Source organism: Mastacembelus armatus, chromosome 13 (genome assembly GCF_900324485.2).
Source record: "Mastacembelus armatus chromosome 13, fMasArm1.2, whole genome shotgun sequence".
NCBI lineage: Eukaryota > Metazoa > Chordata > Actinopteri > Synbranchiformes > Mastacembelidae > Mastacembelus > Mastacembelus armatus.
The window spans coordinates 14,296,334-14,321,164 of NC_046645.1; the positions used below are offsets into that span (position 1 = coordinate 14,296,334).

Consider the following 24,831-nt stretch of genomic DNA (forward strand, 5'->3'; position numbering starts at 1 on the left):
TTTTATATGAGAGCTCCCATTCTCTTACACCACAACAAACTAACCATGGCAAGTCAACCAGGAAACATGAGCCACGGTATTAAATTACCTTTCTCTTTCTAGCCGCAGGGTGTTTTGTTATAGAAGGCCCTGCATTCAAAGGATATAATTAGATCAATTATATGGTTCATCTTTCTTGTTTCAAGTTCCATACTTTAGCGAAAGATAAAAGCAGCATTTGATTGACCCTGATGCACTCAATACAAACAGGAAGATCCCACACATTCAGTTGATCTCATATAATTAACTACATTTTTATTAATTACTGAGAGCAGTGTAATTGAGAATCACCTTATGGAAACCATATTATACATCACAGGGAATATTCCACAACAATTAAAAAATCGCAGCCTCAAAACTGTAGTGCTTCCTGTAGGTATTAAATCTTAGATGCCCCTAATGGCTTGATAAAGAAACATGAGGAACTGAGCTGAAACCCAGAATCTGTTTATGTGAAATGCTTGTTCTTGAGGTGTTGCTGCCATCTGACGGTGAGGGTTTTATACTGCAGCCTGTGATCTGTGTGGTATATTTCTGAAAATAGAGGTGGATATTTGTGGTCAAATTTAAGATGAGAAAATGGAAATGGAAACCAATCTTACTGTAATAGCTAACTCACAGAGAAACGTAAGATTTCAACCAGCTTAGAATTATTTACAGCAGGGGAGAGGTTGAGCAGTAACAGGAAGTAAGAAAAGAGCCAGAGTTTAGTGACAATGAATGACACATCCCAAGTCTCAAGAGTAGGCAGTGGTACAGTTGTTTCAGTAGGTATTCAGAACTTCACCTTTTGCATTGTGCATTTACAAAGTGAAAGGCTGTTTTTATATTTTTTTGCAGATTTATATTAAAATCAAAAACTGAAAGCAAAACAATTGGAATAAAGTCTACAAAAATACTGAATACTTTCTGAAAAAACTGTACCTGCTTAGGTTTAGGGTAAGACATAACTAGTTAGGGTTAGGGCAAAGGTTATTACTTCTCAACCTCAAAGATAATAGTACACATATTCATTATTAACTAAAAAGGGCTTTACATTATTGCATTTTCTGAGAAAATACATTAAAACACCAGGTGCTGCTGTCAAATACATGGTGTTCCTTTCTTACAACCTACCCCACTACCAGGGTATAACATATGGTGGGTAAGTTGTAACAGTAGGCAAAAGAAGAAAAAAAAAGTAAGAAAAAAAGAAAAAATAAGAAAAAACAGAGGCCACACAATGTGATTGTCTTCAAAATGGGGTTTATTGAAATCAACAAACAATCCAGAATGTCAATGCCTGTCTCTTTCTGACTGACCATAACGCAAATCCACTTTCTGTTTGACTCAGGAAAGTGTGTGCATGAGAATGAGAGAGAGCATGTGAATGTTTGTCTGTGGGTGTAACTTTGTCTACTAGAACAAACTTCCTTAACAGTATGTATGCTTAATGAACACTCTACTTCAATACACCTGTGCAAAGAACACTAAATGAGAAACAATGCATTGCGTGTTTGTGTGTCATTACGTGTCTGTTCTTAATCAGAGTCACAATGGTGAAAATAAGTGCTGGTAACCCTGGAGTGCAGGCTTGGTGAGGCCAGAGACTGCACTGGGCACATTTTACCCATACTTCTTTTGGCTTTGAGTTGCCTAATGACTCCATACAGACAGCACAAAAGTTTTCATCATCTGAGGTCTCAGAATCCTCAGCGTTGGCTTTCAAAATTTTCTTTGTGGCCTTTCTCTCCTTTTTTTTTTTTTTTTTTTTGCCTTCCTTTACTTTTTCCTGAGATAATCTATCTTACATTTTTGGTTCCTCTTCTCTGCTCTTCTTACCTCAATGCTTGTTTCACTGTTGTATCAGTGGATATTTCAGATTCCCTCTTCCTCCTGGTCCTATGACGTGCACCAACACAGTCTGCTGTCTGGATTGTTCTTACACCAGTTTCGTTTACATTCCATATGTCGCTTTCATCAAATTTGTAACTCTCAATGACCCGTCCAAGGCTGATGAGGAAACGTTTCACGTTTGTACAGTTAAAAAGTTGTGGCCTGTTTAAAAGGCTGATTGCATCTGGACTGCTCTTAGACAGTCTAAACTAAGCAAACCAGTCAGATCCTGCCATCTGATTCTCATCCCATGTTTGTGGGTGTTCGATGTTACATGTTACCAGTTAATATGCAAACTTGAAAGTGGAATAGAAAATCTGAGTACAAAGACACAAACATTTTTTTTTGTCTGACACCTATGCTAGTGTTCAAGTCTACTCTAGTCTCTAGTGGCTAACCTGTCATATGCTTACCTCACATGGAGTCAGTCCATAATACAGGTCTCCAACACTGCCAACTCTGCATCTCAGAGACAACTTTGTTGCTGCTCCGGTAACCTACACTGGGAAGATCACTGGATTCCTGGTCTCTCAGCCTCTGCAGTGGTTTGCAGTATCTGCTCAGTGCTCAGTGCTGACTGACTTGCCCTTCCCTGTGACCTCATCAGATGCTATTTTTAAAACATTGGCAGGCACATCTCGCTCAGTCTTTCTCTTCCACTGCCTAGGCATTCTGTAAAATAATTACAATGAAAAAAGTTGTGTTAGTTGTATGTAAAGGGATGGCTGTAAGATGTGTTACAACCCACATCACAAATGCATCACATTTACCCTCCGAAACCACAATTTAAATTAATATAAATCATATAACTGCAACTGTTTAAGTACTAAAAAAAATCCTCTTGGTCAAAACATCTATCGTATACATTGTCCATTTTGATATACCAGTAGGTAAAGTATTTTATTTGCATTTTTTTTATATTTTGTGAAATTAAATAGTAAAATTAAGCAAAACACCCACAAATGTGATTCGGATAAACACTGAAATTTCTGAAGAAATTCATAAATTTAATAAAATGAAAAAAATGTGTGAGGATGTATAAGGATTCAAATTTCACACACACACATCTGTGGTGCAGGTGTTAATGTGTCTTAAGGGCTTTAGGGCTTTTTGAATTTTACTCTTAGATCACTTCCTTTTTTCCCCACCAGGCTGCAGAGGGGCCTGCTGTGAGGAATGAGAGGTATGCTGTGTTTATGGAAAGAGCTATGACCAAGGAGAGAGGGAGTTACTGTTAAGTCTCCTATTTAACATACTAGATGTATATTGTTATGCCCCAAATATAACAAAGTTATACAACAATTTACATATATGTGTAATGTACTGAAGCCAGGATCTTAATGATAATACTCTATATTTTAGGGAAGTTCCTAAAATATTATGACCTTGGGGAAGTGCATCTGATCAGCTGAGTATGACATGATCTTAAATAAATTGTATTATTTAGTTAACATCCTGGCAATAGCAAGAGATGATATGTGCAGAAGATTTCCAAGTCAGACAAGATAAAAAAAAATAGACTACCAAGACCAACAGTTTAAAATTATTAAATTAAACACTGTCATCTGCTAAAGGGGGAATTCTTGTAGTACCCTGGACTCTTGCATGTAAAAAAAAAAAAAAAAAAAAAAAGAGCTCAAAAGTCTAAGTACAGAAACTGGTCGGTTTAAATACATTTATGTATCATCAGCATTAACATTGCCACTTATGCCACATTTGTGAAGTGGCCCAGCTTACAGCACACAAGTGAAAAATTAAAGGTGACCAATGAGTGACCCTTGAGGTACACCACAGGCCTCCATACCCAACTTAACAAAACCAATCAAGACTTTTATTCTTAATACAAACCCACGATTAGACTGAAACCATTTAGGCCTCATGGGACTTAAAGGGATAGCCTACTTATTTCTTGTCAGTCACAACTAAAACAAACACATACCTCATAAACGGATCGGTGTTTGTCTTCAGTGAACTGCATATGTTATGTTACATTTTGTTATTGATACCGTAATACTATCAGCGGACTTTGGATAAATATTTATTATTTTAGTCCTTTGTAGCCTTTAAGTGAAAAACGAAAAACACACGCGATGCTGGGAATAACTATTAGAGATACATTTGTTATCAACATTGTTGTTATTTACGCCTTTACGCGTAAAGACGCACGTTTAGGATGGCGCTGGTAGCCATAATTAAGAAGCTGCTATTTGAAGCTGCTCCATGGGTCTTTTTCAACATACTAACCTCAAAAATCACGTCTCAGCAGCCCTGCTCTGTGATAATGTCCCTTGCATAACATAATCGCAGCTCTCTGCCCCGCCTTGTTTTTGTGGGTAAAGGGAGCAGCAACAGCACCACCCACCCCCGCTCCCTCCCCACCACTAAACCCTTTATTCTGCACAGACAGGCGGGCTGAGAGCGGCGAATCGAAACGTAAAAAAGGCGCTACGCGAAGACAAACACCGTCGCACTGCAATGAGCTGTTACAGGGTCGCCTCCAAGCCTTCCTCTTCAGGCTGAGAATGTGAGAAGAACACGGCTGCCTATATCCGTCGGACATCGACCCTGAGGGAAGAAGATCAGAAAAAATTTAATAAAATAAATAAAACCAGAGGATCATCTCCTGCAGCTGCAGCGGCGTCTCCTCTCTCTCTCTCTCTCTGCAGAGCTCAGTCCTGGAGAACATTTCTCATTCACATACCGAGCGTATCCGTCCATCACGGGGTAAAGAGGACAGGAGAAAAAGCCAGCAGAGTGGTAGGACCGAGAGAGGGAGGTATACAGGATAAGAACGAGCGCCAAGATACAGAGGGAGAGCGGAGGTGGGGAGGAGAGAGGATGGAGGCCCTGCTTCCTGTGCTGAAGAGACACCCAGGCCCATCAGTGCTGGCGTTCTCACTGTTTTTCAGGGTCGCACACCGGCTCCTGCAAAGGCTGCCTTTGCCCAAGGTAGTGAAGCAGGATGACCTCCGCTCCTGGAAGTGGAGGAACCTTTCTGTGTCAATGGTGCACTCCCTGCTGACTGGGACGTGGGCCGTGATATGGTAAGTCTCCATCCATCCGTCCGTCCCGTCCTTCCATCCATACACATTAGGTCACTATTGTCTATTCACGGTCCACATAATGTGTTGTGTGTAGCAGTGTGTGTGTGTGTATGTGTGTGTGTGCACAGCAGTGACAGTCTGTGGCAGCCAGGGAAGAAGGGCATGTTCAGACAGGGTGAGGGACGGGGGAGACAATGGCATTTTTAAGTCGGGGTGGGGGAATGCCACAGTATGTGCCACACAAAGCTCTTATTGCTGTCGGCTGGTACTGCTGAATTCATCTAGAAGTCAGAGGTATCTAAAATCTTTTCAGTCTCACAGCCAGCTTTCCAGTTTACTGAAGTTAACAGTTTATCATCTGGAAAAACCTGTTGGTGAAGTGACTGTTAGGAAACCATAAAGAGAAACAATCTTTTGTAGGGAGTGTTCCATGCACTACGTTAGTGACTCAAGGGCAAGTGTTTAAACTGTCTTTAATCTCACTATTGCTGAATGTATTGTGTGACACCGTGAGTTAATGGTGGAACACCAAAGAAATTTTCTAATAGTATGCTGTTTTACATATCTAATAAGGACTATGGGTTATTTATTAACACATGTCACGGTGAGTTTACACAAGGAGGGAACACAAAGAAAAATAATTGCTTTCAGAGGTGTTCCCATTTTTTTCTATTAGCAAAAAGAAGTGACAAAGAATAATAATAAAGCTAATGCAATGTAATTCAAGATAAACAAAAGCGTGTCAATTCAAGACAGTGGTATAATTGGATGCATAGACATAAAGAGGAACTGGACTGTAAATAAAGTTAATCTGATTATTAATCTCAAGACATTATTAGTGCTGTTTGTGCTAAAAGGAGGGATATCTATTGGTCAGTGGGCAAAAAAACAAAACAAAACAAAACAACATAATACCTGATATTAATGTCTCTGCTTAGTCAGGCTTTTCTCTCCAGGAGTGAGCCCATGTATGTCTGAGTGAGGCGAATACAGACCCATCTCTTCATTACATGTGTCCCTCTCCAGTGTGGTGGTTTGGCCAGAGACACTGAGCAACATCTACTCGTACCACACGCCCTTGTCCTACCTGCTCATCTGCGTCTCGACAGGTAAGTAAACACATTGTGAAAAAGAACATTGAAGAAAACATTCATGAAGACAACTACAATGTCAAGTTTTGGGTTCTAAATGATTATAAACTGTGATTTAGTTCACAGAGATTTGTATGTGTTTCAAAAAAAAAAAAAAAAAAATCAGTCAGAATGATTGGCTGCATGAGTGGCTATATATGTGATCAGCCTGCAGTCTATAGAGAGATTTCCTAGGGCTGCAAAATATATATATATATATATATATATATATATATATATATATATATATATATATATATTCATTATGATTTAATATACCAATGTCTTGACTAATTGATTAATCTTTTCTTCATAAAATGACAGAAAATTGTTAAAAAGGGCTGTTTTAATTTTACAAACCCAAGGGACACCCTGAAATGTTTTGTCTGACTAAAAGTCCAAACCTTCTGTGTATGGCAAAGAAGGTTTATTAAGACAACATCTTAATAATTAAAAAGCTGAAAAAAATATTTTTGGGGTGTTTTTTTCATTAAAATTTACAGAAAGAATTATTCAATTATCAAATGCAGATACATTTTTATCAAACGATAGACTAATCTAATTTAATGCTGACAGAAAAATGTGGGAGAGGTCCTTTCACTTCCGTCCTTGTATTAACATGAAGCCTCCTTAGCTGTGGGGGAGTAAAATTGCTGCTTTTCTAGTTGCTGCTTTTCGCAGAAGCAACAAAGACCAGCCCCTTTCATGTGATTCTCACAACAGACAACTGGGCAGCTCCTCTCACTCCTGTAGATACAGAAGTGCATCCCACTGATTAGGACTCAGTGGTGTGATTGAGCTGTATGTGACTGGGTCTTACACGGATCGTTGTGTTACTGTGAGCAGAACTGCCCTAAGATTTACTGTAGCTCAACTGAAGGCCAACCACGCCAGACCCTGGAGGTCATGCTCTTTAACATAGGGGCAGATTGTGCGTCTCACTGGCCATGCCGTGCCATTCATACCGAGGTACAAAAGGACTCTTGAATACCTCCAGCTAAATGAAGCCATCTGATTAACAAGTGAGACAAGGGAAATCTTAAATTGCAATGTACAATAGATGCAACACTATAAAACATCCTGCTGGTAGTGACAGTTTTATCAAGTAAATAGCATAAACAAAACATTTGCTGATACTGTCAAACTGAATAATATTTCAATGACATTAAACTGCAGTAACAATATACATATACATATAACAATATACATATAACATATTGACAATTCTCATTTTTACAATATTATTTATTTCATCCATGTTTTGGTTCCTAAAGCAGAAATTTCCACTGTTTACAAAGAACTGCTTGTTGAGAGAGGCAAACCATTAAAACAACACACTTGTTGTGGTTGGAAGCCACAGATTTCTCAACTATGTCCAGTCACATGTTTCAGGGCATCTAACATCACACGAGCTAATGTGACATCTACGACAGCATTAGCTGGTTGACTGATGACATTTCCCCAGCACACCAGTAACAGAATCTGCACACATTTTATTAGTGGTTACCTAATACTAGCTTGATTATCAACACTGGAATGTACAAATAAAATTTATATTTAGCTGATCAGAGACTTTCTTTTCACTCAGGATACTTTGTGCAAGATGCAGGCGATATCATCATGACAGGCCATGCAAGAGGATCATGGGAATTCTTGCTCCATCATGCACTGGTAAGAGAATGTGCCCATGACTGATTTTGTTTTTGTTTTTTGAGGTTGCATTGCTTATTCTGACATTGGAGTCACCATATTAAGTTCATCAACTCAGCAAAAGGAAGTTTAATATCAGCGTGGCCTGAACAGGTAAACGGCTTCATCTGCGTTTGAAAGCGTGAAAGTGAAGGAGAGAGAGGGGAAATAAAAACAAAAAATGTAATATATCTGGTTATGTCATCATAAATATTTCCCAAGTCTCACCCTGCTAAATTCCCTGTGTTTCAAGGCTTAGAGATTTGTTGAATATGGTGTTGTTGATTTTTACTGGACAGTGTTTAATTATTAATCAAGTATTTAGAGCAACGGAATAATTTACAAGAAAATAATTGCAGATTGTCTGCACAGACTGCAATGGGCTCAGTGCAGTACATGGTGCCACTGAGCAAAGGATAATTGTGAGATCCACTTTCAGACTTGTCATCTTATTTAAATGTGTTTTGTTCTGTGTTCATCCCTACAAGATCCAGTTTAATTCAGTGTTCCCTTTGAGTAATTGTGAGGTCAACACTATGACAATATACTGTATCTTTATTGCATCTTTATTAAACCCAAGTCCCTTGGGTGTTTGTGGTGGACACATTACATTAAACTGTATTGAACTAGATGTCTTATGAAATCTTTAAGACATGATTAAATGTTATTGAGATCATCTGCAAGTATGCAGAACAATAACAAGCAGAAAATAGTCAAAATCGATCAGAACACAATGTGTTTCACTTGTTTTCGATGTCCTTGAATGGCCAACACTTGCAGGTTGAAATCTTTCTCTTTAACTGCTTTAAAGGTTTGTTCACCCAAATTACAAACAACAAAATAAACAAAAAAACATATTTTCCCATTTAATTTTTCTGGTATGTAGCCATAGATGTGGGTTTGGTTTTATTTGTCCAAGATATCTACCAGCAGCCCAGTACAGAGGAATGTAAGTTATAGTGCTCACAAAAATAAAACAGCTCAGCAGCAACCTGTACTGCCAAAAACTGTGTTCCAGTTAGTGAGAATCATTCACAGAGCTTGCAGGTTTCCATTGGAACACTGATTTTCCATTTTTAGGAAATGGTCACCATGAAAACTGCCACTGCGTGAGGTTTGTGGATCAACCAGAGTAACTTAGACATTGTGGATGCCATTTTTCACTGCTCTAAACTCTTCCCACATTTTACCTACATTAGCTTAATTTGCCAGTTAATAATTTAATATATGCCACCTCAGTCCACGTTTCAGTGTAAAACACAAATCTATAAATGTGAATAAGATTTACATATACATATGTATGCAGATTTACAAATGTATGTACTCAAATATGGAAAATCCTTTTATTCAGAATGATTATTTTAGTTTTTCACTACAAGTGCAGAAAAACAATATCATGCTCCATTTCCACCTTGTTGACCAGGAGGAGCAGCTCCTCAGGGCCACAGTCAGCTCTGCACCTCCTTTTAAAGGACACAGGACACTCATTTGAAGACAGTGATGTACATATTTTGGACAGAGAAAATAGGTGGTTTGAGAGAGGAGTTAGAGAATCCATACATGTTCAGGTGGAAAAACCCAGCTGCCCCTCATCTGTTCCCAGGAACAGGTTCCTCCCTGGAGCACATCAAATGTCTTCCAGGGAGGACACACTCTGCAACTAATTGGCAAATCTGAGGGGTCACATGAGTCCTCCACTAGATCCTAACATCCCTCACCTGGGCTCACTTCTTTAGTTCACCTAACAAGCCTATTCAGGCCAGGTGTGAAGTGAAACCAACTCAGGAGTGTGGGTCTAATGACTCTCACCTGATTTACATAGTTCACCTAATCTAGAGGTTGAGTCCTGGCAACTGGACTTCTAGTTTCAAAGTCAAAACGTTTCACTATTTATCCAAGTAGCTTCATCAGGCTTCACCTGGACAATTGAGAATCTCCACAGACATCTGACTAAGACCCCTCCTGTCTTGCCTTATATCTAGTAAAGTGTGTAGAGAAGGATATGCTCATACTGCCTTATGATCCTTATCACAATTAAATAGAATTTGATGTCACCACAGTAGAAAGCTGCTACTGGTGATCACCACCACTACGGCCCATAAATGTCGTAGAGTTCACAGGGGGCTTCTGCCACTTGGTGGTAAGGTATGTACTGTAGCTTCTGGGGCACATTGCAAGCTGAGTGATAGCACAACCTAGCAGTGTCAGTCTCAGATCAGGGAAGAGATGCACCTTTCCTAACAAATAAAGAGTACAACAGGAGATGTTTGCTGTGTGAACACCACCACTTCATGTGTATCCATCTCCTTCTCAGGTGATCTGGTGTTTCCTGTATGTCCTCTACACTCAGCTGTATGTAGCTGGGGCTGTAATTGCTCTCTTTGTGGAGGTCAACAGTGTCACCTTGCACCTAAGGCTGATGCTGAAGCTGGCGGGTGCTCAGTTGTCCTCGGTGTACCACATCAACAAACTCGCCAACCTCTTCACCTACATCACGTTTCGTCTAAGCACCCAGTTCTACCTCACCTGGTACATCATCCACAATTACTCCTGGCTGGACCACGGTGGATACTTTCTCATCTCCCTGATGGTGATGAATATTATGATCCTGACTTATTTCTACCGCCTGCTCCGTGCCGACTTCTTTCCCCGGAGTAATAGCTATGTCGGACAGAACGGGGTGCATAACAACAATTCTAAAAAGTTTCTCGTTGACTGAAGGTGTATGAAACTATGTTAGGTTTTTATTTAGGGTGAGTGTTTACATATTTTGTCTATTCCAAATCGTAAATGGTACCATTCCTTGTGACGACAGGTTCCCCTGTTGTCTCACTGCCAAATAACAACCCCCTCTATATAATAAATATTGGTGGAGCCAGGTGCAGCCTTGTTTAGGTGCTGCTTTCCAGAAATGTTGGAAAATAAGAACATAGGCTTTTCACAGTAAAACACAACTTTATTTAAAGCCAAAATACAGGGTTGAACTCTGGCAATTAAACCCTTGAAGTGTTGTATGTTATGTTTTTTTAGTATATTTGAAATAGATTTTTAGTGTCAGGTAACAGCTTTTGTGGCCTCAGTCAGGTGAAAGGATTGATACCACTTTTATTATGGTAAATTATAGTAAAAATTGGTGTCAGTATTTTAACTTAACTCTCCCAAACTGTTGAACTAATGATTTAACATTAAAATTTCAGCATTGTGTAAGCAATCTACATTTTGGAAAGTTCGTACTGTGATTTAAGTGAAAAGATTGAACCCACTGTCTTATCCATACAATAAAGGCTACAACTGGCAGTCAGCAGCCTAGATTATCTGAGCTTAGTTGAGCATAAAGACAAGGAGTCTAGATCTGTTTGAAAGAAACATAATCAGCCTTTGGGTTTGAAAACCATTAAACCTACAAGATACAGTATAATGAATTTATTAGTGAGCTTTAGAGGTTCTTCTGTATTAATCACTAATCACTAACTCTATTAATAGCCTCTGTCCAAGTTTGAATTTACTACCATTACTGCATTTAGCAGTAATAACGTAGAGTGAGAGTTTTAATGTTTTACTGCAGAGTTGGATTTGTGAGGGTTAAAATGTCATACTTCAGTATAGCACAGAAGCTATTACATTTCAGTGTTTCACTTTATACAAGAGGAGGAGAAAAATTGACTTCCCTAGTTGAATGACATCCTGGATGCTGATATGAATGCAGCTTATCAGTGGGAAACTGGCAATTTCAGTAACTCTGATATGACATGATTGTGGCATTACTGTACAGTTACAGATACAGATACAACAGTGGGAGCAATCTATAACTCTGCAAAAAAAAAAAAAAAAAAGTGATTGTGTATTTCCCAAAATGTCCAGCTACTATATAATTCATCAAAAAATATATATTTAAATTGTGGAATTGCATTTAACAGTTGGTAATGTTGTTGGCTGACAACATAGCTATACTGTATGTTGCATTTTTACTATTTGCATGGGAAGCAGTGTTTTTATATAGAGAGTGTTTGAATCTTGTGCATTTTTCTCTCCCTGGTTATTTGAGAAACCCACCAGCTGGGATTTTCTGAGAAGGATTTTAATCTTTTCGATTGAAATAATATTTGTATATACAGCACATCCTCTCATCTGTCTCTATGAAGCCATTTGTGGCTGAAGAGATGCTGGGTGGTTACTGCACTGGTACATAATGTTGTCAAGGACCAGCTGCACTAGTAATGCTCAAGACTGCAGGACAATTTATGATATTGATGATTTATGATATTAAACACATTCGTATTTGGGACAGTAGGGCTGATGCTGGATCTTCCTACCAACAAAAAGCCTGATCATTTTCCTCATTAGGATGTGGGTGCCATGATAAAACTTTCATAATGAGTGTTGCAGCACAATCAGTATTGATACTGCATCACAATTAAATAGATCCAATGTAAAGTAATAGAAGAGTATCCTCACAGTGTGTATCTTATTTGATTGTTTGCAAAATAATAGTACTTTAACAGAGTAGATCCTGTTTTTTAATCTATTGAACCGTCTTGTAAAGATGTGTTTCCTCTTTCTCCTCTTCCTCCAACTGGCGCATTCCTTTTTGATATATTTTGAACGGTATTTGAAGTACACATAGTCAACCCTTGGTGGACTTTATAGACTAATTTCCTAATCATGCTAAAAACCATTTGTGCTGACAGTATCATTTAAAAACTAGCAGTACTTTTTAGATTTCTATTTCAGCCAACGCCAAGAAATTCCAAACAGACATCTACGGAGCTGACACGTGTCTGACCAGTGCTACAGTGCCTTTACCACAGTGCCTTTCCAAACTGAGAACAAAGTGGAGATGAAAGTAATGGCTAGATAAAAACGTATTGATGTAGTGTAGATCGATATCTGTAAATGTTTTTGTAAAAACCGGGCCCAGTAGAGAGATTTTTGAGACAAACATACAGTAAATTCATCTGACCATGACCACAATAATGTAAATGTATCTTGTATTAAAGTGTTCAACTGTTTTTTTAGGAGCCTTGTATTTTGGATTGTTGAGTGATACCATGAATAAAAAAGTATGTCAAATCGCAGGGTTGAAGGTGTGTATTGCAGTACCACATCCAACTAACGTATACATTCATCAATGTTTTTATTGTTAGCAAATTATAAAACTGATTACTGATAACTGATCACACCACATTTGTTACTCCACAACTACTGTATCAACACAGAGCAAGTGTAACAGTTATTTATGTCTTCAGTAAACAGGCTTTGTATATGTTCAGAGTGAATGGAGAGATGAAGAGGAGAGGGTGACAATCAAGCTGCAACAGTGAAGAGAATAAACAAGACAATTTAGAACCAGCTCAGGAGTCAGCTGACAGGCTGCAAACTGCAGGGGGCAGGAAACTGTTTGGGTCTAACAGTGATAGTTTAATCTAGTTCAATAGTGTCATTCAAAGATGTTTTAAAACAGGATTTTGACACGAATGTATCAACGTATTAGTCTTATTATACTATTAAAGGGCTGTTGACATTATTAGTGTTTGCAGATTCAGCAGTAAAATTAGAAACACCAAATGTTGATTCCTCATGTTTACAACAGACTATTATTATCTTTGAATTCTAACAAATGAATTACACATCACATTAATTTTTCACTTAGGGAATAGCATTGGTAAGCTGAGTTTTACTCACCATTTATTTTGTCACAACATTTAGACTCTGACCAATTCAATAATTAACAGAATAGCATAAAAAGATTCTGTTTTTCCATCCATCCATCCATTTTCTATACCCGCTTTTCCTGGCTCAGGGTCACGGGGATCTGCTGGAGCCTATCCCAGCTCTCTTTGGGTGAAAGGCAGGGGTACACCCTGGACAGGTCACCAGTCCATCACAGGGCCACATATAGACACACAAAGACAAACAACCTCACACACACACTCACACTCACTCCTATGGGCAATTTAGAGTCACCAATCAACCTGACATACATGTTTTTGGACTGTGGGAGGAAACCGGAGTAAACCCGGAACCCGGAGTAAACCCACGCAAGCACAGGGAGAACATACAAACTCCACATTCGTATTCGCCGGGATACGAACCTGCGACCTTCTTGCTGTGAGGCAACAGTGCTAACCACTCATCTACCATGCTGCCAGAGTCTCTTTTTCGGTCAGTAAATACAGCTTTTTACTAAATTACGTGTTCCGATTCAGTTTGATGTCCATCAGAGGCTGATTTTGTGCAGCAGGCTGATTGTTCAGGACAGATGTTTTGGCGCCCTCTGTAGGTTATATATTTAACTGAGGGGACAGGAAGCAAAAAGTCTTCAGCTTTTTCACTTTGCTTTTATTGCGTAAACAAAGACATAGGCTACAGACAAACATGATTATATTACTGATTAAATCCTATATAGAAACAGAGTAAAACTGTGAGGGTGTGTGGAAGAAAGAAGCTATATCGTATTTTTTCAGAAGATATTTTTAAGATCCGGTAATCTACAACAACGAAGTGTAGAAAATAATTTATACTAGTACAGTATATTGTGAAAAGTACGTCAAATATTAGGCTGATGGTAAATATAATGCATTATGGACGATGATGATGATGATGATGATGATGATGATGATGATATGATGATGGATCGATAATTTCCGACAGTTCGTCATTTCCTCCAGCAGGGGCCCGAGCAGAGAAAATGTGGGAGGAAAGAGACAAATCCAGGGAGCTGAGTGTGCAGCGGCTCCGGTGTTCGCTCTTCCCCCTCAACTTCCGTGGCGAGGATTTCAGCTGTGTCCACTGTAAACCAGCTCTTTACCGCTTTACAATGAGCACCCATGGGTCCGGAGCCCAGTAAGGAGCACCTGTGGGAGTAAAACTAGCCCAAACAGCAGAAGACAGAGGAAGAAAACGCGATCGGATCATCTCGTTGAGGTAACATCTCCACCTTTTTTTTTTTTTTTTGGCAGCCCATACATGTTGTATTTTTACAGTACTCATCGGGGCTCGTGCGTATGTAACGCGCAGTGGGTTTTCTTTACCGAGTCATACGAATATTCCGCGAACAGTTTGGGAGATAAAAAGGAGTTTCAAAGTCACGTCATTTCAGTTTTGTGGTTGAAACCAAATCAAGTAAACGCGACTTCTTTTCTTTGAAGAACAGTGGGATTAAAACAGATCTGCACAGTAAGTGGATCAACGCTGATTGTCTGCTCTGTCTCTGTATGTGGCCATGTAGTTACGCACAGTGGGCAACAAATATTTACCGTCATTACGGTGCTGTTTGACTTGGGTCTGTGCCTGCCTGGCTGCCTCTGTATTTCTATGGAGCTGCAGCCCAGCTCTGTAACACACAGCACCCAGGAGAAATGGACCTATTATCTGCAGCTGAAATGACAAAATCACAAAGTCCATTAAGCACAAACTGCCAGGCTGTGGGTTTCATAATGGATTCATCTCCTTATCAGTGTGTATTTAATATCTTTTGGCCTATTGGAAACATCTTCTCTCACTCTTTCCATCATTTTATACACTAGACAATTATGAAATGGATTGTAAAAACAATCCACAGTGGCATCAAAATTAATCACAGATTGAAGTCCTGGTCTTTTTGAATCAACGAACATGAATAAGCCAGTGGCCTGATGGTTGGGTTTTAAAATCGCTCAGATTTTCTAAAGAAAGTTCTCTTGTCTCTTTCCAGATCATTTACCCCTGAGCCTACATGTCTGTCCGGGTTTCAGCCATGAGCGTTCTTCCTCCTGTTCGCAGGGACAGAATCATCGCTCAGCTCCCTCAGGTAAAAACAATCACCATTATAGCTTCTGCTGTTACCACATCTGTGAAATGCCTCACAGAGCCTTCTTCCTCTCCTGCAGTATTTCAGGAAAGAGGCAGCTCTCCACACTGAAAATGATTTTAACAATAAAGTGAAGACTGCCTGCCAGGAGCAGCGTACTGGCACTGTGGGGTATGTACAGATACCAGGAGCTTGGGCCTTATTGTTGGGGCAGTTATTTATTTCTTTTTCTTTTATTCTTTCCAGCAGATTTAAAATCTCCAAGGTCATTGTTGTTGGTGATCTGGCTGTGGGGAAAACCTGCCTGATTAATAGGTAAGCTCAAGCATGGGCACTTGGTATGTGAAAGCAGGGTGAGGTAAACTTCTAGGAAACTTCTAGGAAATAAATAACTTAGAGAAAACAACTGAGAGTTCCCGTGTTTCCTTCAAGGCATCACGGGTGTGTGATTTTATCATTAAAGAGATTCTAGTTCTGCATCTGGATCCAGATTATTATTAAAATGCACATAAAAAATAAACAATTGATCTCAGATAAATGCAGCAGTCTGAATATTGTGTAAGTATGAATAGTTCTCAAAATGCCTCCCTTTTAAAGGGAAAGTTCATGCAAAATAAAAAGAAACAAGGTTTGTTCAGATTTTAACACATTCCCTTCTCTTCCCATATTTTATTTTGAAGGTGACGGCCACCGTACTCTTCCTTGTCTCCCTAGTTGCTGCTAAATCTTTCAAATTTTACACTTTGCACCTTTAAGTCTATGTATGTATTATAGACCCTGATATCCTTTGTTTGATGGAAAAACAGTGATAACATTTAAATTAGAAAAACTAAAGTAAAGCTGAACACACACGCAGTACAATCTAGAACTGTTGAGTGATTTGGCAGTTTTTTTGTTTTAGATTTTGCAAGGACGCCTTTGATAAGAACTACAAGGCAACGATCGGTGTCGACTTTGAGATGGAGCGGTTTGAAGTGCTGGGTGTTCCTTTCAGCCTGCAGCTGTAAGTTTATAGGATGTACTTTTTCATACAGCAAAGAAAACAAACTGAGCCTGACGTACTATCACTCACCAGTCACTCTTTGCCATACAGGTGGGACACTGCAGGCCAAGAGAGGTTTAAGTGCATTGCCTCAACATACTACAGAGGAGCCCAGGGTGAGAGATTAGTTTGATTTTTAGGGCAGCAAACTAATAAGAAATGTACTAAAGACTTATATGTTTGCAGTTTAACAAAGAACTAAATGTCAAAGGGGAGAAAAGCTGTGTTTAAATTACTGGAACTTGTGTCACAGCTGCATCCAGTTGTGAAACTGCTAAAACACACTTGAAACTGTTAGGGGACGTTCACTGATGCGGTATTTTCTTTTTCTCCAGTTGTGATTATCGTGTTTGATGTAAATGATATTGCCTCTCTGGGCCACGCAAGGTAAGCTTAATTGTCTTGTGAGCAAAACTGTTTTGATTCTTCGTGTCTCAGCTCTGCAATTTAAAGTTGTGTTTCACGTGTTTTTTTTTTTTTTTTTTCAGGCAGTGGCTTGAAGACGCCTTGAAAGAGAATGACCCCACCAGTGTTCAGCTGTTCCTTGTTGGCACAAAGAAGGATCTGAGTGTGCGGGTTTTACTCTTTTAAAGTGGACAATGCCTGTGAATGTTTCTGTTGTTGCTGGAGTTAAATGTAATTGGTTTAAAACCTCAGGAACGTAGTACACACCGAAGCCGTTCCGATAGAGATCGTAAAGGTTGCTAACTGATTTAAGCAGTGCTGGAAAATAAGAAACATACTTGGTCATAGTGGTTATTTGGGCTGCCTTTCTCCTGCCTTTCGGAAGTCTCAGTTTTGGATTGTGGATTTTGTAATCACAAAAACAATAATTTATGAATTTTCCAGAGCTGAAGATGGTATAATTATTACTCATTTGTATGACAAACAGCCTAAAACTCATGAATGTTAAATTTATCATGATATAAAACAAAAAAAGCCACATTAATAGATGATGAAACTAAGATCTCTTTTTTACATCAGTGCTATTTTTAAAAAAGATGGTGTGAATATGCAGTGCACTATGAGATGTAATAATTAGTTTTCATCCATTTGGGTTTGCACATTTCTATGCACTTTGAAGGCCTCAACCTGGACTGTAGGAAATCGTAATGGGCATTTTTACTGTTCTTTGCATTTTATAGACCAAACTCATTATTAATTCAATGCAAAAATAATTGTTCTATTATTAGATTAGTGCATTAGTAATCCAGTCTCTTTGGTTTCCATTGGCAGTCTCCTGCTCAGTACTCTCGGATTGAACAAGATGCCCTCAAACTGGCACAAGAGATCAGAGCAGAGTACTGGGCTGTTTCATCGCTGACAGGTGAGCGTTTGGATTTAAAGGCAGTAAATAAACCCGAGCGCCGCCATCACCACCCCAGTAAATTTGCTACAGTCCTTCAGTGATCTGTTTCTCCCCCATGCTGCAGGAGAAAATGTCAAAGAGTTTTTCTTCCGTGTTGCGTCACTGGCATTTGAGACCAACGTTCTTGCCGAGTTGGAGAAAAGTGGCTCGAGGCAAATCGGAGATGTCATCAGTGAGTGTCCGAACAATCTCTCTGTAATCATCAAAACCATCGCGTTTTGTCACGTAGTTAACAACAAGCCGTTCATTTCGTTTCAGGAATTAACAGCACTTCCAACAACCTGTACACTACGTCAAAGAAGAAACAGCCCAACTGCTGTCACTAGGGATGGAGGCAGGAGTTTAAAGTCAAAGGTACAGACTGAGAATTTTTTTTTTTTTTCCCCCAGTGGAAAAAGACTGCAGCTGAGCTCATGGGAAGGAGTTCTGTGGTCTGAGCAGGAGGAAAGAAACTGGAGTTTGACTTGCTGACATGTTCAGATTTTCCTGGCCTGTAATGAATCTTCCTCCTGGGGACATGGATTCTTGTGGTGTTGCTCAGATTAACTTGTTTGGAGTTACAGAGTGCTACAGCAATTACATAAAAATGACTGTCCTGGTACTGCCGAGATGCCAAAGAGTCACTGTGCATATTTTTAACATGGTGTATGTGCCGATGCTTATAGACCTTGTATTAACTCCTTAGTTTGGCTGCTGTAGTTTGTTTTATAATCAAGTTTTTACTCAAAATAACACTCTGGTTTACTTTATCTATTGTTTGTTTCATGTGACTGTTTTTACTTAATACTTTGCCTCTTTTTAAAGTATTTTAAACAAGTTTTTCCCAACCTTTTTGGCTTGTTGAGACCCACAAGTTGAGACCCATTTAAGACCCATTTAAGCAGAATGTTTTCCTCACTTTTATTTGAGATATTTTAGAGGCTCAGTGATAACAAGGTTATGCATCTTGTTTTCCAAAGAAAACAACAAATATTTGAGGAATTTCTGAAAAGTAAACACTTTTTGCTGCATTAATGCTTTTTTTTGTTTTTTTTTGTTTTTTTCAGCTTTCCAATCCTGTTAATCATCTCCTGGCCCCACATAGGGCGTCCAGTTTGAGAATCATTGCTGTAATCTCAGTTTAGCCTTAGACGTTATTATTTAGTGTATGCTTCGAAGGTACTTTTTGTTTTTTTGTTTACAAAAAAATAAATGGCTGAATTTTGATTTATATCAAAAACTGAAATGATGGCATCTGTTTGATTATGTATTTTCTTTAAAATGTCTCATGGTAGGTACTATAAAAAAAACAAAACAAAGTGAAGGAACAGTAATTTTGTTAAAAATCATGGTATGTTGTGTTACAAAAAAAATAATTTCCTTTAAAAAAAATCAAACAAAAAACTACAAAGTATCTTTGCAGAGAAAACAGCTGTCTGTCTCAGTCTTAGAGAAGCACTGTCCTCCTGTTCTTCGTTACTGAACTTATAAGAAATCCGGTTTATTTGTTCAGTTGCTGAATCACTTGAAGCTGAAGTATTTCTCATCGACTTGGCTCTGCAGTTCTTCGGGGATGCAGTGCGAGAATTTGTAATTTTCTTTTATCCACTTTCCACCCTCTGTGTTCTCAATGGCCACTGCTGCTACACCTGCAGGAGACATGGCGAGAGCTTTATATTTAAGTGTTCATCTTTAAATAAATATATATGGCATACAAATAGAAACACGGTGACTGACCGACAACAGTGGCTCCCAGACTCTCTACCAGCTGGATAGCAGCCTTCATAGTGCCTCCGGTCTCTATCCATTGGTCAACCAACAGCACCTGCATACCTGTAAGAGGAAGAGACTGCACTTTTAAGTGTTTGCATAGTCTAGAATTTAAAAAACGCTCCAGCTCCCTTATATTTGTAAGCAATGATGATATAACAAATGATGAATATAACTTAATTTAAGTTTTACTTTAAGTAAAAGTAAAATCAGAGAAATATTTATTTCAGAAAGAGAACGATTACCTTGTTATATAAAGTGCAAAATACAAATCCAGCAACACAAATTATACATAGTTACATAAAATGATACAGTGGTAGAAGAAGTATTTCGATCCTTAAATAAAAGCACCAATATCACAGTGTAAAAATACTGTACTCCATTATAAATAAAAATCCTGTATTCAAAAATCTAAAAGTGCAGAACTATTATCACACAGTAGAGGAACTCTATAGTAAAATCATTAGAGTGTCAATATAAATGCATCAGTGTGTAAGCAGCAATTTACTGCAATTTAGTCACTTCTGGTGACAGAGTAGTGATCTGTCCAGGGTGTACCCCACCTCTCACCCAGTGTCAGCTGGGATTGGCTCCAGCCCACCCTGGAAGTTTCAAGGTTAAGAGAGATAACAAATAGAAGGGTAGTTGGGTCTAGTGGTTCTCAGTCTAGGGATTGGGGCCCTTCAGTGGATTTAAAACTTTTATTGCCAAATACTTGATCATTCCTTTGAAGCACAGATGTAAAAGTAAAACGCTGTCCTTCGAACTGTAGTGGAAGAAAAATGTATGCCAAGTTAGGCACAGTACCTAAAAACTGTTTAGGTGCAGTACTTCAGTAAATGTACTTAGTTTCTTTCCACCATTGATACTTGGACAGACATACAAATGTGATTGTACACAAAAGAGAAAGAAGCTAATAATTACAAATGATTTATCAAATCCTCCACCTATTGCCTTTTCCTAACTCTAAAATCAACAAAAACATCAGAACCAGGGAAAAAAATATCTGTAATAATAGTTTCCTAAAATGATTTGAAAGAGGATTGTGAAATATGGAAATAATGACCTGGACTGAAGATAATACTGAATGTTTGTTATATAAAAAGGCCAACTGATTTGTTGTGAAAGTTACTATTACACAAACCTGACTCTTATAACAACATCTACAGGGCCTTTGATTCACAAATGACATACAGTTGTCCTCATAAATGCACATACTCCTGGCACCTCTGACAATTTAAAAGACTGGTCATTTTTAAAAGATAGAGATGATTACACAGACATTTTTATAAGGAAAATGGTCAGATAGTAACTTTAGTAATTGCAGTTGTCATTATGGTTTTAAAAGGCAGACACAGGTTCTCCATGCTCAGTTATAATTCCAAGAAATGGCCAATGCTGAAAATGTGCCAGGGTTTGTAAATTTATGAGCACAGATGTCCTACAATTTCTTTAGTAGGAAACAAATTTAGATGTAATTTGCCTTTTCCAACACTAGGGGGTGATGTATCACAGAGACTACATTAACATACGGGACACAGCATAACATAGGTCATGTATTGTTCTGTTTGAGGCTTTGATTTACTAAGAGTTGCCCAGTAATTATTTTAATGTTAAACTTTTTCTGGTACCATTGTCTCAGATGTGACAGCATTCAATAAACTGAACATCTTTGGCATTTTGCCATGTGGGTTAAATGTGAGAGTATCAACTTGTGCTTATTATGGAAAATTTCTTGATATTTTCTGACATTTTTACTAAAGAAAATAACCAAAAGATTCACTGATGAATGAATGAAAGCCCTATCTGATTTTTTGGTGGGGTTTTAATACATAATTTAATACATAATTTACATACATACATACATACATACATACATACATACATAATACATACATAATTTAATACATAAAAACATATATATATATATGATATATATATATATATATATATATATATATGATATATATATATATATATATATATCATATATATATATATATATGATATATTCAATGTGCACATTTTTAATATAAAGACACTGAAGCTTTTCCAATGTACACTAAAGCAACTCTTTTAATGCAAAGGAAAAAGAAAAAGCAAAAAAAAATACAGCCAAAATAAAATGTGGTCCTTTTTTTAATCCTCTATCAATTCCAGCATAGTTTTCTAGAACCTGATACGTCCAAACATTACAAGGTGGTTAAACACTGATGCTCTCAAGAGAAGTTTGAATGAAACTATACACTCAAGGAAACTGACCTGGTTTTAGCACATCCAGTCTTACTTCCATAGTCTTTTCTTTGCCTGTGTAGTCTGTATAGTTTTGGTTTTGAGTATCTACACACAGGTGTCCTGCTTTCCGGAAAGCCAGAAAACCTTTTCCAAGAATTGTGGCAACAGATGCCCCTTAAAAACATATCAAAAACATGTGTTGACATGAACAAAAAAGTACAGAACTTTTTTTTGCACTTTGTCTTGCCCTAAACCGAGTGGCAGGGTTTGCAGGAGTGAGAATAGCTAAACTAGGTATTCTAGCCACAGGGATCAGATTTCCTAGAAAAGTAACTGCCTCTAAAAATAAAACTAACGTGATGCACAAGTGTGAATAACCTACTACTAATTCTGCTTCTTCAAATAAATTTGTTTTCTTTCTTACCAAGAATGAATCCCATGGCATCGATCCCACCAACCAAATCAATGGTGTCATTATGAAATGGAATGAGAAGGTCTTTAACACAGTCTGCAAGAGCCTGAATCAAGAGAGTAAATGCACAAACTCACGAGTTTGCACGATAAACATGCAAAACACGAATATTTCTGCAGTTAGAAATTAGTTTTACTCAGTGTTCTTTAAAAGATCAACAGCCTGCTGCGCAACTGGAAAGTTTTCCCATCATACCTTAGGGTTGCAGTAGATCCTGGATGGGTCGAGCCAGGGGAACGTCGGTCCTTTTGTGTTGGGGGTCATCAGAGAGAGATACCATCCTTTATGCCTGTCTGAAGGAGCAGCCAAGACATCCATTTGACATATAACAGCGATCTGAGCTGTTAGAAGGAGAAACTAGGGTGAATGAACTGGACTGTGAATGAGGAATTCGTCTGTATCAGGTTCCAGAGGGGAGCTGGTGGGTGTCAGGGAGCTGTTAATAATACTGAACTTGTACCCCCTGCAGCTGTTTCTTTTTTTGTCTGCATCCACGCCTTCTTGATTCATGGGAATGTGTGGAAGTTTTGCCATTAAAGAACCATACCAGTTCCATGTACATTAGCTCATGTACTTTTCTCTTTGCACCAGTGTCAACTGTGCAGTCTTACAAATGCAACTACAGAAACACAACAAAGTTCAGAAATAAAGGGTTGGAATAAGGCTTGGATTTATAAGAAAAAATGTTTAATGTTAAGACTTTTTAATAATCTGTGTTGCGGACTTACCTGATAAAATATTTAGACACATTTTCTGATAACCTAAACATCACAGGCTATAACAAATATTGTTGTGATCTGACCAGAATTTTGCTGCTAATGGTTAATTTGTTGGTGGTGACTTCAGACTATTACAAATAAATGACAAATCCCAAATAAGTCTGTTTGGATTTCTGTCAACAAATTCTCAACTGATAAGATACAGATGTTCAAGAATGTGTGAGCTGATTTTTTTTTTTTGTTTTTTGTACGTGCAGCCTGTGCACCAAAAACTAATCCAAGGTTACTGAATGATGACTGAGTATCTACCCCGGGCTGAATGAAGTGTGACTCAAGAGCCTTTAAAATGTTGTTTTTTTTTCTCATCCATTCCTAGAGCTGTTATTCTAAATGCTGCTCAGGCTTTTGCGTTTTGGTGTTTAAAGTGACCACAGGATCGGTGTCTAAATAAGCACCAGAGGCGATCGTGTTCTCTGCAGGAGAAACACAGTCCGTTATCTTACTGTACTCACGGTGTATTTCCCACTTCTCAGACTAGAAAATGGTTATTATTCTTATTTAATAAACTCATATCTGAAATTTCATCCTGGTTTTGTACAGCAGAGTTCAAGCTGAGCTCAAGGCTGAGTGTTCAGCTTACTGCCAACAGTAATTCCACTTTCCCACAGCTTGGATTAATATGTATCTTAAACCTGATGAACTTGCAGTCAATGTTACACCGGGATGCTCACACACTTTCTTTTCACACTTCTGCACACATACTAGATTTACATTATGTGTATTATGGAGAAATGCTTAACCCTGCAGTAACAATGTGTTTGCCTACATGGGGGCAATGTAAACATGCTGTAAAGACAACCAGGACTGACACACACAACATTTAATTACGGAGCAACATTAGTGTTCGAGCCATTAGAGTCATGTAAACTCACCCTCTGTTTAGCTTAGAAATGCTGGTGCTAAATGCTCCATGTTCACCAGCTATACATCTGCACTTCATTCTTGTTGACGTCACATTTATCTACGTTTATAAATAGTGCATCAACATTTAGCAGATGTTTAACACACAATAATGTAGCTGAATGTGTTTAGAAATGGATGATTTCTGTCAACAAGTATGATTTCTTATATAAAACCAGATGTAATTACAACTTAATTTTAGTATATTGTCATTTATTATCAACAGGAGTTACAGTTAACAAGTGCATTGATAAACGCTTATATCTCCTTGCAACTATATTACAGTGTGTTCTAAGCTATTTGTTAAATATTTGCTTATAACATAAGTGTTGCCTCATATAGATAAACGGCATTTCTGTCGATGAGGTGGAAAGAATTGTCTGTAAACAGCACAGTGCAGCCAGCTCACAGAGTCATACTGACTACTCAGCTCGTCTAGGGGGCGCTGTTCAGTGTGTGTGTGTGTGTGTGTGTGTGTGTGTGTGTGTGGATCACAGCAAATAAAACGATCCTTAGCCCGCAGGAATCAATTCAATACACATTTCACCAAGTGTCACTTTTCTGCTTCACTGTGCAGAGACCAGCGGGGCCATTAACCTCGTTTTTTTCTCTCAAATTCCTCCTATACTGACTGCTTTCATTCTTTTTTTTTTTTTTTTTTCCTTCAAGATCTGGTCGAATGTTGCGTCTGGTGATTTTACATCATTTCACTCCGCCTT

The 24,831-nt window shown here is 38.3% G+C and overlaps 3 protein-coding genes across 6 annotated transcripts; 2 read left to right on the top strand and 1 right to left on the bottom strand.

Moving 5' to 3' along the window:
• Positions 1 to 4,321: 4,321 nt before the first annotated feature.
• Positions 4,322 to 12,852, top strand: tlcd1 (TLC domain containing 1). The gene is made up of 4 exons (XM_026299247.2): positions 4,322 to 4,958; positions 5,985 to 6,067; positions 7,677 to 7,759; positions 10,092 to 12,852. The coding sequence occupies exons 1-4, from the start codon at positions 4,753 to 4,755 to the stop codon at positions 10,494 to 10,496; spliced, it is 777 nt and encodes a 258-aa protein (XP_026155032.1). The 5' UTR covers positions 4,322 to 4,752; the 3' UTR covers positions 10,497 to 12,852.
• A 1,578-nt stretch (positions 12,853 to 14,430) lies between these two features.
• On the top strand, positions 14,431 to 19,087 carry rab34a (RAB34, member RAS oncogene family a). 4 transcript variants are annotated; one of them, XM_026299000.2, is made up of 12 exons: positions 14,431 to 14,953; positions 15,471 to 15,566; positions 15,646 to 15,737; positions 15,813 to 15,881; positions 16,468 to 16,569; positions 16,660 to 16,724; positions 16,944 to 16,995; positions 17,097 to 17,178; positions 17,845 to 17,935; positions 18,042 to 18,149; positions 18,236 to 18,331; positions 19,024 to 19,087. In XM_026299000.2, exons 2-11 carry the CDS (start codon positions 15,492 to 15,494, stop codon positions 18,301 to 18,303), a joined length of 804 nt encoding a protein of 267 aa, XP_026154785.1. In that variant the 5' UTR covers positions 14,431 to 14,953; positions 15,471 to 15,491; the 3' UTR covers positions 18,304 to 18,331; positions 19,024 to 19,087. The 4 variants fall into 4 exon arrangements, with proteins under 4 accessions (XP_026154785.1, XP_026154783.1, XP_026154786.1 ...); XM_026298998.2 differs by lacking the exon at positions 19,024 to 19,087 and having other exon boundaries at positions 14,432 to 14,953; positions 18,236 to 18,372; XM_026299001.2 differs by lacking the exon at positions 19,024 to 19,087 and having other exon boundaries at positions 14,432 to 14,953; positions 15,816 to 15,881; positions 18,236 to 18,372.
• On the bottom strand, positions 18,864 to 22,907 carry LOC113125502 (adenine phosphoribosyltransferase). Its single transcript, XM_026299003.1, has 5 exons — positions 22,629 to 22,907; positions 22,386 to 22,479; positions 21,989 to 22,135; positions 19,694 to 19,789; positions 18,864 to 19,605 (listed from the first exon to the last, which is right to left on the bottom strand). Exons 1-5 carry the CDS (start codon positions 22,749 to 22,751, stop codon positions 19,478 to 19,480), a joined length of 588 nt encoding a protein of 195 aa, XP_026154788.1. The 5' UTR covers positions 22,752 to 22,907; the 3' UTR covers positions 18,864 to 19,477.
• Between the last annotated feature and the right edge of the window lie 1,924 nt (positions 22,908 to 24,831).

What these genes read in the sequence shown, in the direction of transcription:
- tlcd1 (XM_026299247.2), top strand. Translation starts at nt 4,753, where the DNA reads ATGGAGGCCCTGCTTCCTGTGCTGAAGAGACACCCAGGCCCATCAGTG. An exon ending in GGGACGTGGGCCGTGATATG is followed by an intron (nt 4,959 to 5,984) that starts GTAAGTCTCCAT and finishes GTCCCTCTCCAG; the next exon opens with TGTGGTGGTTTGGCCAGAGA. An exon ending in GCTCATCTGCGTCTCGACAG is followed by an intron (nt 6,068 to 7,676) that starts GTAAGTAAACAC and finishes CTTTTCACTCAG; the next exon opens with GATACTTTGTGCAAGATGCA.
- rab34a (XM_026299000.2), top strand. Translation starts at nt 15,492, where the DNA reads ATGTCTGTCCGGGTTTCAGCCATGAGCGTTCTTCCTCCTGTTCGCAGG. An exon ending in GTTCCTTTCAGCCTGCAGCT is followed by an intron (nt 16,570 to 16,659) that starts GTAAGTTTATAG and finishes TTTGCCATACAG; the next exon opens with GTGGGACACTGCAGGCCAAG. An exon ending in ATACTACAGAGGAGCCCAGG is followed by an intron (nt 16,725 to 16,943) that starts GTGAGAGATTAG and finishes CTTTTTCTCCAG; the next exon opens with TTGTGATTATCGTGTTTGAT.
- LOC113125502 (XM_026299003.1), bottom strand. Translation starts at nt 22,751, where the DNA reads ATGGATGTCTTGGCTGCTCCTTCAGACAGGCATAAAGGATGGTATCTC. An exon ending in TGCCATGGGATTCATTCTTG is followed by an intron (nt 22,136 to 22,385) that starts GTAAGAAAGAAA and finishes TATGTTTTTAAG; the next exon opens with GGGCATCTGTTGCCACAATT. An exon ending in TCTGGGAGCCACTGTTGTCG is followed by an intron (nt 19,606 to 19,693) that starts GTCAGTCACCGT and finishes TGTCTCCTGCAG; the next exon opens with GTGTAGCAGCAGTGGCCATT.